The sequence below is a fragment of the Diplotaxodon limnothrissa genome, linkage group LG22 (assembly GCF_057381915.1).
Source record: "Diplotaxodon limnothrissa isolate DT_005_m linkage group LG22, D_limnothrissa_male_GT1.1, whole genome shotgun sequence".
Classification (NCBI taxonomy): Eukaryota; Metazoa; Chordata; class Actinopteri; order Cichliformes; family Cichlidae; genus Diplotaxodon; species Diplotaxodon limnothrissa.
This window is the reverse complement of record NC_140616.1, coordinates 6,657,582-6,672,327: the sequence shown is the minus strand read 5'-3', so window position 1 is coordinate 6,672,327 and position 14,746 is coordinate 6,657,582. Positions and strand designations below refer to the sequence as shown.

Here is a 14,746-nt window from a genome sequence, read left to right as displayed (position 1 = left end):
CAAGAATTTATAAACGGCAGCGGTTACAGTTTGCCCGATTATTCTTTTCATTGCTTTTATTTTTATGGTACACAACTATAGCTCATTAAAGAAGATAAATTCGTGCAGCAGACTAACTTTTGACTCACATCATCCTAACAAGGTTCTTAAGCAGTCAGCAGCTCTTTCAATCATCTAATGAGGAGGTCTTTAAATACTGACACTGGAGGGCTGTAACCAGGAGATTAATAATGTTGCCACGGATTAACGTATGCCGTAGTGTTCTACATGTGCAGTAAATTGTCCCCATTATAGTTAGCCAAATTGAATACTAGAAGTTCCTTTTGTTCCTACAGTAACTGATTACTTTGAAGCTGGGATACCAGTAATCATTTTTAAAGAATCGTCTTTTGTGTTATTTTAATAGAATTTATTGCACTTAATTAGATTCACACCGAATCTAAAATTATGTTCATCGGGTCTTTGGCAGACTAACAAAAGTCTATTATAAACTGTAGCATTTTGGGTTTTAAGAGTTTTAAAACAGCCTCACTGAGCTGTGTTTGCAGCCACAGGTCCAACTGTTGACCATGTCGGTAAGTAGTGAAAAAAAATCAGCAGTTCAGACAACAATTACCAACTTCCTGTTGTTCGGCGTCTTCCCTTAATACACTGACAGTTTGTTTGTAAACCAGAAGGCATGCATGAATATTTATGGATGCCAACATTTTTGACATTTCTCTGAATACATATTGCAAACTGCTGTCCCTGTAACATGAAATCATTTGGCTTATAGCAGCAAAACGTTGAGTACAATTAAAGTTGTCTGAGTGAGAAGCCGAGAATCTGCTGCAAGATTAAATTAAATGTCTGTTAGACTTGCAGGCGCTCGCTCAAAGACCCCGCTGCTTTTTTTAAACAAACACAATTTTTAAAAAAAAAGGATCATCTTAGAGATTTCTAATATGCGAAAGATATCGATATCTGGCCTGTGAGAGACACTTCCACGAGGGAGAACGCTGTGATGGTAAACCAAATTGATTTTATTTTTCTCTGCAATTTTCAAAGTGACAGCCAATAACAAACTGCTCGCTAAAGTGGTACACCAGGGAGCAAAGGGAATAAAGTTCATCAATACACATTTAGCAAACATCTATTAAATGTATGACATGTAGGATGGAAGGAAGAGAGCAAGCAGAGGAGGTTGAAGGTTGTGAAAAGGATGATGGATTGTAACCCAGATGTCATTGCAAATTAGAGGATGATTCTCTGCTGATTGAAGAGAAAATATCACAGAGGGCAATTTAGCCCGTCTGCATTTTTAGATTTTACTTGTGAACAAATTACCTATTGATTTCATACACAACTCAGACAGATCACACAGAATCAAATTGAACTCGTAAACAGCTCGTAGCACTTTGCTTATTCTGCTCGGCGTTGAAAATGACATCTGAACCGTTCAGGTGGCGTCAGATACGAGCTCAACTGGGACTTGATGAGATAAATTGACATCCAAATAGTCAGCTGAGCTAATTTTACGCCGTGTGTCCTCGAGCAGTTCTCTTCTGTAGACCAAGTTGGAATTAAACGAGCTAAAATTACGACAGAAAAAAAGCAAAGAGCTAACACCGCCCAGTAATCGTAAGTTACTTATCGCTGATTAGTTAAAGTCCCACATCACGCTTCTGATTGCTGCTGACAAACTGCAGGAGTTTGTTGCAGGGAAGTAACTGCATAATAGAAAGAGACAGCATTGTTCGAGCTGAGATTGCTGGTAATTTATTTACAATCTCATGCTGAGTAGACACAGTGGTCGAGGATGTGTTCAAAGATAGACTGCTAGCAGGGAAAACAGACACTGTTAACTTTCCATCAGCTCCAAAGTATCAGTTTTAACATGTTGAATCTTTTTCAGCTCACATGTATGTCAGTAACCTTGCCTGTTTTCTGTGGAGTGGCAAACTGGCGGCTTAGTGTTTGTTGGAACTTGAATAGCTGCTTCCATCTTTCTGAGATGGATGCAAACTGCCAAAATATCATTTAAAAATGTACATTTCTAGTTTAAATGTGAATTCTAATTGGAAAAAAACTTACATATGTGGTGAATTAATTGTTTCTACATGAGGATCATTTCATTTTTGAAAGGCTGAAAGTAACGGTGCTCTTTGTTGCCAACTGCATCCAATAATAAAACCTCTAAAAGCCTAATCAGCAGACCAACTCCACACAGAGTTTGGCTTATGTGTGCATCTATGTATGCATTTGTTTTTATCAGTAACAGTGTCTATAAATGTTGTTACATTTAAGTGAAATCTAACCCACACAGCTCATTTGCAGACCTTGTCCCAAGTTTGGTTTAAACTAACGGCACAAAACAAACAGTAAAGTAGAACCAGTAATAGAAACAACAATGACTAAAAGAATATAGATTTTAAAAAAACCTGTTTGTGTCTGTGTGCGTCAGATCAGGAACTAGGTAACATTTGAATTTCTCTCTTAAGCTCCAACCTTTCATTCTCGACACAACAACAACTATTTTTGTGTTTACAAATAAGAGCAATGCAGTGAGTGTCTTTAACAAGAGAGTTTCTAAAAATGTGCACCGTTTTCTTATTTCAAGTACAGAAAATCCCAGTCTGTGCTCTGCAATGCTATGCCAAACATTTTTGTAAGGTTAATTTTTGGGGAATTTTGTGCCTTTGTTGGAGGGATAGTGTGTCAGACAAGGTGATGGGGAGAAAAAGAGGCGGGGATGACATCTAGAAATCATTATGCCTTTAATAAATGGGCCAATCAGCCATCGATGAGGTCTGAATTGACTGCCTAGTGCATAGACGCTGTGAGGTCTTTCCCCTTTCTGGCAACCATAATCTCACAGGCCTTCATGCGGGAGCCAAACATCAGCTCCCTCATCAAGAAAGCACAGCAGAGGAAGTACTTCCTGCAGCAGAAACTCAACCAGCTGAGTTCATTGATGGTGTACTTCTGCTCCTCCATCACCATCTGGTACGCTGCTGTCACTGCCAAGGACAAAGGCTGACTGCAGCGTGCCATCAGTTTTGGTGAGAAGGTGATTGGCTGCAATCTGCCTTCTCTACAAGACCTGTATGCCTGCAGGACACCGAGTCGAGCATGAAAGATTGTTGCTGACCCCTCGCACCCCACATATAAACTTTTGGAGTCACTCCCCTCTGGCAGGAGGCTGAGGTCCATTATTGTGGTCCATGAGGAATATAAACCTCATAGCACAAGAATGGTTTCTTCATATCTGCAGCTAGAAAACTTGACAAAGCTTTGATCCCCTCCTCTCTGTCGCGTTGATGATTTTTATTTGTTCAATTAGCAAACCATTACTCAGGCTGCTGAAAATGTACATATTCGACTACTGCGGACTTTTATATTATATATTCTGATTCTGTGTCAACAAAGCTTCAAGCAGCTAAAACAAGATGATGTTTCACATGTTTAGCTTTCAGCGGTTTGTGCAGGGCTTTGTTACAACACTGATTACAGTTTGTTTGCAAGTACCACAACAGAACAACAGCAGCTTTAGTGGATGTATAAGTAGCAGGCTCACTGTACATCTTCATTCCTGCACTTGTTTTTATTTCTCCATGTCTGCCAAGCATAAAATCATATGGAGATGGATGGAAGCCTTATCAATTTATTCATGCTTTACAACATGCACGCAGCAATAAATAATAAGACATCTTAGGATGTACAGTGGGATCCAAAACATTCTTCTATTTTGCATTAGTTCCCAATTTATCTCAAGAATATTCATGCCAAATGATAAAACCAGCTTTGAGTGAATCTCTACAAAATTTACATAAATTTTAGATTATATCTGTATTTGCTTTGCCCCCCTTTTGACAGCAGTTCTCGAGCCGCATCGGCTCCACAGTTTTATGCAAAATCTGATAACCCACATTATCTCAGCATGATCTGACGTTCGTTTGAATGGTTCTCATGGTGTCAGGAATGTTTGGCTCTCTCAGTCTTCAAATGAGATTAAAAAGATTCAGTGGAGCTGAGGACTCCTTGGTCTTTGGTCTTAAGTGCTTGCGAACCTTTGATGTGTGTTTGGGTCATTATTCTGCTGCAGTGTGAATCCATTTCCAAGATGTGAGGATGGAGTATCGAGAAGTGCAACTTCTTCTCGGTAAGAGCGCTTTGTATCCGGAGCAAGTGCCCGATCACAGCACTTCACAGCAAATCACCAGTAACACCAGGTGGGAGCTTGGTCTCTGCATCCAAGCGATCCAGCTGCTTGACAGCACGGATATCATTAATCAACTGTTTTTAATCAACAAATGGTTTTCTTTCTCATCATCCTCTTTGAAATGCTGTTATGGCTTTGGCCTTGTTTCCTCTCCTGAGATGTGGTTTAGATATTGCCTCTCATCCTCTGAGACCACTGCTAGACAGCCTTAAGCTCAAGAAGCCCCTTCCTCTTTAAAAGGTTGTTTAGAATAACAATTTGACATCAGATGCCATGTGGCAATTACCCTTACTTATGTTCTCTTAGAAACTATTTCCTCCTTTTATCGTCTCTCTTGTTTTGCCACCTGAGTCTTCCTACCGGAGACAGTCTAGATAACTTTTTGTATCTATTTATTTTTAAACTGTTCAGTTTCTTGGAAACTTTTACCATGAGTTTCCTTATTGGCATGTCTTTATGTTACCGGTCGAATGAACAGATCATGGAGGAGAGACTGGCCATTTGACCCCTAAATAAGCGTGTCCATTAGGCTACAGTGCACGCCTTACTTTTAAGCTCTGAATCTCAGCACTTCTGGAATTATTAACAATGTTGTCTTTCATCTGCTAACCTGTGTGAGCTTGGTCAGACCGCCTCCATCGTTAAATTGGCAGCTGAGCTCAACAGACTCTGTGGGATACGCCTCCAGCTCCTCCGCAACTTGCACTTTTGGAGCCCCAATTTCTGAAAGCAGAAGAAAGAGAAAGGAGAAGAGAGATTATGCAATCATTCATATCATCATATTTCTTTGTAATAAATTTAAAAGAGGAAGTTGAACAAACAGGGACTAAAAGAGGTAAGAATCTGAGAGGAAAGCATTTTCAGTGGGCTTTTAATTAAATGCACTTGCTGTGACTGATATTTTCCCCTCCCACGTTTTGTTTGCCATGATTGTGAAGGATCAACCTCCTTCATTCATTATAGATAATTTAGAGAACTATACTCAAAACAGAGCGAGAAAGAGGATTAAACGAACAGGAGACCATGAGAGAAAAGAGACAAGCTCCTTAAAGAGAAAGAAATAAAAATTCAGAATCATTAGTCTTTGGTAAAAAAGCCTCAGGCAGAGGCTTCCTTCACCTGGGTCCTCCTCATTACAGTAAAGCTTGTCTACCAGGAGACATCGCTAGGGGGCGAGCCTCTAGGAACACGGTTGGTTACTTTGCCTTTCATCTGTTTGCAATTCAAAGGAAGGCACCTGTAACTTTTCCTTTCAAGCTGAAGTGAAAAGTGTTGAGGGAGCAGAGAAGGTCAACAAGGCCAGCACAGGTTTAATGAAAACAAGCCGGGAGAGCCGCCCTCTGCGATCAAACTTAAACAGAGATCAAACACATATGCTAACAGCCAAGCAATGCCTCAACACTGTGTGCCACCTGTTGACCCGCAGGCTGTGTCAGAACACAGAGTTTAAACTGGACAAGAGGAATTAGTTTTTTAACATTCATCCGTCATTCTGTAATTGACTGACTCAGCTCTATGCAGCTGCCAGACCTCCTTTCAAACCTATACTTTATCCCTTTTTATCAATTTGTAACAAAATGTCACTGTGCTGCTGTGATACGCTATTTTCTTGCCAACAAGAATTGGTGTTCCTACCCATGTATCAGGTTTCTTTGTTCAAATACTCTCCACAGGAGAGCCGGACGTCAACTGAATTTCAGATTGATCTGCCAAACAGAACTGATGTTGCAGAAAATGCATTTCAGGCTTGCAACAGAAGTGCAGGAAACCCTGAGCTAGACACATTCTGCAAAACAGCAGGTTTAAAAAAGTGCTCCTCAGAACATTGCTTTAAACTGCATGTAGGCTCTTTGTTGTGTTGTTTTCCCCCTAGTGAGAAAATATTCACTTGCTGTATAAATTTCTTAAAATTGAAGGACTTTATTGAACTTGTAATTCTTGTAGCCAACAGAGGGAGAAAGACAGAAAATGGCTCAACCAGAATAAGAAAGAAAAATGAAAAGACAAAGGATCAGAGAACTTGTAATCCTTTCTTAATACAATCTGGGCCAAATCCAGCAGCTCAAAGTGTTTGGCAACATCCATAAACAATCATATGAGACTGGGAGTGACATTTTAAGCGTGTCCAAATGTTCATGCTTTGCAGTCAAAATGTTGTTTTTCACAGTGAGCCATCAAACACTCATTTGGAGTAACTTAATGAAGCTTTTCTCTTTCTTTTTCTTTTTTTTACTTGACCTGCTGCTTTCACTCATTCAAGCTCCAGATCCCCTGCTGACCCGGGATCAAATCCTACCAAGGCCTTTCTTGTCTACCTCCCCTTAGTCTCTGCCCTCTCAGCCAGCTTCTGTGCCTGTAAAGATAAAATTCTTGTGGGGAGCCGGCCTCTTACTCTCACCACAAGAAAAAGGGGATAAGCACTCACTAACCGCTAGCTATAACCGCTAGCTAGCCTCGGGTGTATTTGGAAAAAGCCTCTTAGTGTGTGAGGGATTGATTAGGACAATATGTTACATTCTGCACCATGGAGGTGAATGGGCTGGCCGGGATTTAGCCCGAAAATCAGCTGTAAAACGCAGTCACACTAACAAAAGAAGTGTGAAGGTTGTGTGCTGCAGGAGGTCTTGGGTTGTTTTGGATTTACAGCATGCGCGCATCCGCGTGTCCAACCATGTGTGCGGGAGTGGATTTTGTGTGTGAAGTCATATGCATGCTTTACAGCGCAGGACTGATGTGTGCATGTGTGATCGTTGTACGTCAGAGTGTGCGCATAAATCACAGCATCTCACTGTAATGTGAGTGCAGATAAGACTGACTGAGTCACTGAAGCACACTTTTTACCCCAAGGGAGACAACGGGCTGTCAAACCATTTATCCATTCCTACTGTGGGTCCAACACACTCACACACACAGACACACACACATATAGACATGCAAATAAAATAAATTAAGTTTTTACACAACCCGACAACAACGAAAACAGCAGAGTTTGAATCTGTTTTCCCCATTTGCTTCTCTTTCGATGTCATTTTTGTTCACATTTGCTTTTTTCTTTTCTCATAAACAAAAACGCGGATTAATTTCACTTAATTAAACACATCAACACACAACTCCCACTATTCATAAAGAAACCAAAATGCAGAAATACACAGACACACCAGATGGTCTCACCAAAGCCATGAACCACATAAATGTTTGGGTTATTCATAGTGGTCAATGAAATCTCTTCTGTGACGCACGGGGAAAAATATAATAAACAGAAACAGGGAGAAAAGAGAGGAAGAGGGGATGATGGTGAAGGAAAATGAGGTGTATTGAGGTTAAAAGAGCTAAACAGTGAAAGAAAACGATGTCAGGAAGAATATGAAAGGAGCTTTGAGAAGGATGGTAGAAACATTTATTTAGGGGAATAAATATTACGGAATAAACGAGGAAAAGCGACTAAAGGAATGTCTGAAGCTGAGAGAGGTGGAGGAGTAGACTGGAGGAGGAAATAAAGAAAACCGGAGAGAGGGGAAGTTTTAAAAATGGTCAAAAAGCGACACGAGGAGAAAAAGCTAAATCCTTGAAAAGTAAAATAAGGGAGCAGAGAGCATGAGATGACACCACAGATGATTCATTTCCTCAGAGTCAGATGGAGACCGAACCTACTGGCTCCCTGAGATGAGACGAGTGAGAGGGTGAGAAAGTTTTCATTCTGACCGTACATACAGACCAGCGTGATCTCAGCTGCAGCAAAGTTGCAGCTTGTTTTGAGGTTAACCATCCAAGCTGATACTTCTTTGCTGCAGTGTATAGGCTACGTTTTAAACACTGACATTTAGTTTGTCAGAGTGTGCAAATATAATACATCGTGTGGAAAAATATCATCTAAGCTACAGAAGACTTGCATGAAAAAAAAATGAAAGCTCACAAAAGTTGTTGTCAAACATGAAATCAGTCTCAAAAGATTTAAAAAAAAAGTGGGTAAATTATGTTAAGAAAACACTAAATACTGGTTCTATCAGTTCTATCAGCATGATTATGGTATCTCTGGAAATGTAGTGATAGCAAAAGAAACCGAGACGTGACTATCAAACACTAGGTGAGAGTGAAAGGTAAAAAATAGTTCCACAGCAGCTTCCTGGTTCATGGTAAGTAGTAAGGTAGACAACACTGTGATATGTACTGAGAGTGCAGAGAGGTGGAGGTGTGCTCTGGAGTGAAGAGGAATGAAAGTCAGCAGAAGCAAGACAGAATAGGGGAGATGGGTAACAGCGACCTGTGGTCAACCATCATAAGCAAACGGACGGCACACAGGAGAGGACGGCAGAGGCAGGGGGGGAGTGGGTGGACATTAGTGTCAGGGGTGGGACAGCAGCAAGGATAGCAGAAAGAGAAGAAGGGGAGGTTTCCAAAATGAGGCCTGCTATGATATGTGGTTTGGAAACACTGGCACTAAAAAAAGAGAGGAGGTGGAGCTGGAGGTGGCCCAGTTGAAGATGTTAAGCTATTTGTGAGTCTGTTTGTTTGAGCACGTTTGCATGAATGGCTTGGAGACAAAGTTAGAGAGGCGAGGCTGAGATGGCTTGGACATGTGCAGAGAAGTGTCTAACAAGTCTCAGCGGATACACTGGACAAAGAATGTTGAATATGCAGCTGAAAGACAAGAGGAGAAGGGAAAGACCTCAGAGGTTTATGGAAACAGTGAAGGAATACATGCAGAAAGCTGGGGTGATAAAGGCGGAGGCGGATGATCTAATGTTTTGACTCCTAAAGGAAGAAACCCAAATGAAAAAGAAGAAGAAAAAGTAATAAAAAGGTGTAATTGCATACTTGGATATTGGGTGAAGGCTTTAACTCCCCAAAAAAGAAGAAAAAAAGTCAAAATTCTACTTGAGTTGTTTTCTGTTATTTGCTTTTAGTAGTTCTGGTGCATAGAGACATTGCAATCAGTAACTGCCTTTATTGAATAGTTGTAATTAACATGTTGAATGCAAGTACTGCAGATGGGAAATGTGGGGAATGAGAGCAGGGGAGTGCCATGCAGCAAATGTCAGGCCCATCGGGACATGAAGTAGGTTCTCAGCTGCCGAGGGCGTTTTGGGCCATGCCACACTCACCCCAACTTCTAGGCCACTGCATCTCCAACAGTCTTTAAATCTTTAAAGATGCAGATGGGTGAGGTTCAAAAGACCTCAGCTAATAGCCAAGAAAGAGAAGTTTTGATTTTTAAAAAAAAATCAAATAGAATTTTTATTAAATAAAAGCAATCTGAAAAGATCAGGAGCCTGCTCTTCTATCGCCTAAAACTGGGGAAAGCTCTCAATGAACAGTCCAAGTATGTATATATTTTATTTTTCTTCAGCTTTATTGAAACATAAACTTTAAAGGTTGCTAAAGTAAGTTGCTTACAGAAAACACTCAGCCCTGTGAAATCAAGTGTCATCATTGCTTATGCCTAATTGTATTGTTTTCTGGAAGCATAACGTACAAATGTTTGTCCCGCTATCAAGGAAATTGGTGTCAGTGCACCACAATAATTCTTATCTTTTTAATCCTCTCCAGCTTGCAACCCCAGTGATCCCACAGTTTGTAGCTTATTCCTACTGGAAGTCACTGTGGATTGGAGCAACAGCTAAACACAAACAGAAAGTCAAAAAGGGAAGGTGTAGGTGAACAGCCACATTCTGCGTCTCTCTCAAAGCACCAGGGAGATGAATCACAGTTAATTGACATTTAGAGGCTTGTGGCATTTGCCTGTTTATGTGGAGATTCCCCATGTAGACAGGCATGTAGGAAGAACGTGAAGAATATGCTGATGGGGTGCTCAGTCATCCACATTAACATCCAAATCACATGCTTATAGAAGGCAATGAACCACAGCTGTTTTGTTTTGGAGTTTTCTGTCAGCCTGTCATGATGTCAGCTATGTCAGCTTTTATCTGGTTGATTGCCAGCAGCTGTCAGCTGATAAAAGTGAAAGAATGGATGCATTTGAAAAGCTCAGGCTTCTGCATGGAGAATGACTTTAAACATATCAGCGGTACGTTATGAATCCATAGCTGTATTTTTCCCTTTGTGACTAAATCACAAATTGTTGGCAGCAGGGGATATATTTATGGCTGACCAAGGTAACAATCAGTAGAGGTTATTTTCCTCCCAAGCTGTACCATTTGCTGTAATTTTGCAGAAAATCCAGATTACTACTTTTACCAAGCAAAAACCTTGAGGGATGAAAAATGAAGCAAATGCCAAAAAGTGCATTTTCATTCATGGCTGCTTCTAAAGGAGGTAAATCCCTATAGAAGCAGCTTTACAGACGAAATAATCACATTGACACCTTTGTGTAAAAGGACAGCTTTGGTCCCAGGAGCCAATTTAACCCTTTATACCAAGAAGGCTTTAAAATTATTTTTAGGTCACGGCTCCTTAGACTGAGAGGCTGATGGTGATTGAGGCAGATATAGCCTCTAGCTGTTTGTTACGTTTCACCTAATTCGAGTCACTTTGCATTTTTAAAGGAATTATGTGTCTAATAATGTGGCTCACTGTGTGATTAATAATAGTAGCAGCACGTGCTTCAGTTTTGTGAGAGAAATTCTAGTATTTTATGTTTCTTTATATGTTACTTGGCACTAATTAACAGGTGTCCATGTGTCGTGTGTGGAATCAGTCTATGGATGGAACCTGCAAACTAATCTTAGCATTAGCTGATAACAACACTTAACCCTCTCCTCCTGATACCAAGAAATCAACACGGTGGTGTCCAAAATGCTACAGTTTATATTTAAACTTTGAGTTTGAAAACCAGTGGGTGGTGTTAAAGTAGCTACATCCATCTTTTATTTACAGCAGGGGTGTCCAACACCGCAAGGGCCGGTGTCCTGCAGGTTTTAGATGTGTCCTTGATCCAACACAGCTGATTCAAATGGCTAAATTACCTCCTCAACATGTCTTGAAGTTCTCCAGAGGCCTGGTAATGAACTAATCGTTTGATTCAGGTGTGCTGACCCAGGGTGATATCTTAAACCTGCAGGACACCGACCCTCGAGGCCTGGAGTTGCCCAACCCTGATTTTCAGTGTATGATTTACAAATGTTTTTTGTGTCCCCCTGCTTATTTCTCACTGTTATAGTTTAAAACAACTGAGTATTTTCACTTTCAGTTCTCTTATTAGTGTTTTATACTCTGTTTTCATTTTTTATGGCCTGTTTCTCTGCGATCAAAGGACTAAGAAGAAAGGCCTCTATCCAAACTGAATAAAACTGACTAGAAGTACCTTTCACTTTTTCATAGACTCCATACTTCAAACTTTAGCTGAAGACTTCTTTCCCCCACTGAGTAGTTCAGAAACAAAAGTAGCACTTTACCGAACAAGGCACTAATTTATAGACTTCCGTCCATAACAGGTCTGGAGTCTTGAAATAAGTATTCTTCTACATCGCTGATTCATATAATATAAAATTGCCTGTTTCGTTTCTGTTTCTTTTCTGTGCTCATTCACGAGCCAAACAACATCTGTCTTGGCAGAGCCCCCAGGTACGTGGTGTTAAATGCGCGATCACTTCGCTTAATCATATCTCTATCCTCCAGCTTTTGTCACTCGGGTATGAATGTAGGTGGAGGTGCAACATACCTTCTTTGTCGAGAGACAGCTGTCGAAAGCGTTGAGTGATCAAGCATAAACTGAGCTGTAGGCTGCCAATATCGTCACAAATATACTGTAACTGTGCTGCTAACGAGAGATGGAAAATGAAAGATTCATGCAATGAAGGTTTAATCACAGTTTCCTCACTCAGCATTGCTCATGGCATTATTGGAATTTTATATAAGAGCTTCGGTTACAATGGAAAATACATTTTTAGACGAAGGAGGAGTAAGAGGCGAACGATGGAGAGGAAGGCAGCAGTGACAAGGTGAGCCAGTACACCTATGTGAGACACCAAAGATGGGCTTTAGACTAATGAAGGTGAGTTTAGTTATAAATCTGAGGCCATGGTCCTCATCTTGAAAAAGGTGGAGTGCCCACTCTGGGTCAGGGACGAGTTCCTGCCCTTGTGGAGGAGTTTAAGTATCACAGCATATTGTTTAAGATGTCGGGAAAAGGGAGCAGGAGATCGAGAGACGGATTGGTGGGGTGGCCGCAGTGATGCGATGCTGTACCAGTCTGTTGTGGTGAAGACATTATTTCCCGGTCGATCTACGCCCCTACCCTCAACAATGGTCACAAGCTCTGGGTAGTGACGGAAAGAATGAGATCGCGGATACAAGCAGCGGAAATGAGCTTCCTCCAAAGGGTGGCTGGCCTCTCCCTTAGAGCTAGGGTGAGAAGTTCGGGCGTTCGGGAGGGGCTCAGAGTAGAGCCGCTGCTCCTCCACGTCGAAAGGAGCCAGTTGAGGCAGTTCGGGCATCTGACAAGGATGCCTCCTGGGTGAGGTGTTCTGGGCATGTCCCATGGGGAGAAGGCCCCGGGTTAGACCCAGGACATGCTGGAGAGATTAGATCTCTCGGCTGGCCTGGGAGCACCTGGGTGTTCTGGACTGGTTTGAGCTTCTCTGCTTGGGCTGCTGCCCCCGCGACCCGGCCCCGGATAAGTGGAAGAAAATGGATGGATAAGTTATAATCCTTCATGTAAGTGGTCGTGTAATTGGCTGATAACAGGGTTGGGGTCTTGAAAGCATCACATTATTATTGCTTATATTTAGTCGCAGAGTCTGAAGTTAGAACAGGACAACAGTAGGGCTGCCACAAACGATTATTTTGATAGTCGACTAGTCACAGATTATTTTTGCGATTAGTCGACTAATCAGATCATGCATCCATTGGAGTACAGCTTATTGCACCAGCATGCATCTGCTCTTATATAACTATCATTAGCTTACAGCTTTAAGTGTTTACGGTATGTGCTAACTAAAAATAAAGACAAGATGATAGTTTATTAAATTTTAATGAAATTTTCAGATTGTTTCGGTGAAGTTTAATAAACTCCTTGCTATCTAAAATATAACGGACACCGGAGTATATTCTCGAGCATCTCACACTTCTGATAATCAGTTGTCGTCTTGACGTTTATTCAGCTGTATAAAAACTATAACTTTAATCTCAGCCAAACCGATTTACTCAGGAACAAATAAAATACTAAAAAAAAGCCAAACAATAACATTTTTAAGTTATTTAAGTGACTTATATATATTTAACCTGAGTAGTGAAAGACGGCAGTGGGTTTGAAAACGATTTGCCGGGAGTCCGGTGTTCTCACGGGCTCTAGTGAGCCTTGCCCCCGGCTAGCTATCGAGCTAGTGGGTAACAGACGTCTCCGAAAAGCGCTTTTGAAAATATGTGGTGTCTTGATAAACTGAGCAGATATTTGAGGTTTACACAGCTACATTCTCGCCTGAAAATATGTTAAACGTTTATTTTGTGACCCAGAAAGAATAATACGAGTAATATTAAAACTAACTAGCTGCTGCCATTGTTGTAAACTGAGCTGGGCTGCACTATGAATTCTGGGACACAGCTTCTTCTTCTTCTTCTTCTTCTGGGTTTAACGGCAGCTGGCATCCTTGTACATGCAGTGCTGCCATCTTCTGTTTCAGTCCGTTATTACACTCTTAAATCCTACTACTTATTCCTTCGTCTTTTGTGATCTTACAAACCTTCAAACGATGCGTCGACTATTAAATCAGTCGTCGACGATTTTGATAGTTGACGTAATCGTGACTAGTCGACCAATCGTGGCAGCCCTAGACAACAGTGTGTGATATCAGTCATTTTGATCCACTGTATAGCACGTCAGCAGCCATTAAAATCTCCTCATGACTTTCATGAATGAAAAAAATACAATTCATCAAAGGTCATGTGAATTAGAAGAGAAGAGGAAGGCGTTGGAGTTGAGTGACTGTCTCATCCACCACTAACTGGGGACTTGAATTACCGGTAATTGGTATTTGACAGCTCATAATCATAGCTATCTTTTCAGTAGCAGAGCACTGATCAACAACACGGCAGAGGGAAGCGAAAAGGGAGATTACTTGTCACAAGGACAGCTTTAGTTCCACACAAACAGTTACTGTATCAGCTCACACTCGACAGCTTCTGCTACATTTTAACAAATGTCACCTAAATACCAAGGCTGTATACATTCTCATTCTTTCCATAGATGTTTGGTTTTCAATTTCGAAAATGTTGGTATTTGTTTTATAAAAAGGTGAACTGATATGGTCTGTAGACGGCGGTTTTTCTGTCTGGCTGTCAGGGTCCTGGGTCTCCTGACCCAGCGTTTTAGTTCATTGTGATTTTTGTATTATTGTACTTGGTGTGAGTTTCTATGGTTTCTAGTTTCGATCCCTTGCCCTTCATGTTTCTCTATGTCCCCTCTGTTCTGTGTAAGTCTGTGTCTGCATGTTTGAGTTCCCCTCTGTGTCTCTCGGTTCTTAGAGTCCTCTGCCTTATGGTTTATGTCTCTGTTTTTCTTAGTTGCTGTCTCCACTGTGTCAAGTTCGCGTCTCTGTGTGATCCTTCCTGTTTTACTTTGTAGGTCCGTGTCTTATGTGAATGTGTCCT

The 14,746-nt window shown here is 41.1% G+C and overlaps 1 protein-coding gene across 1 annotated transcript in view; it reads right to left on the bottom strand.

The window, feature by feature from the left end:
* The window catches only part of pvrl2l (PVR cell adhesion molecule related 2 like), a 188,040-nt gene that overhangs the window by 46,821 nt on the left and 126,473 nt on the right, over positions 1 to 14,746 (bottom strand). Inside the window, exon 2 of the mRNA XM_085346342.1 lies at positions 4,812 to 4,924. Coding sequence (XP_085202468.1) covers positions 4,812 to 4,924 — 113 coding nt within the window. The remainder of the gene's footprint in view (positions 1 to 4,811; positions 4,925 to 14,746) is intronic.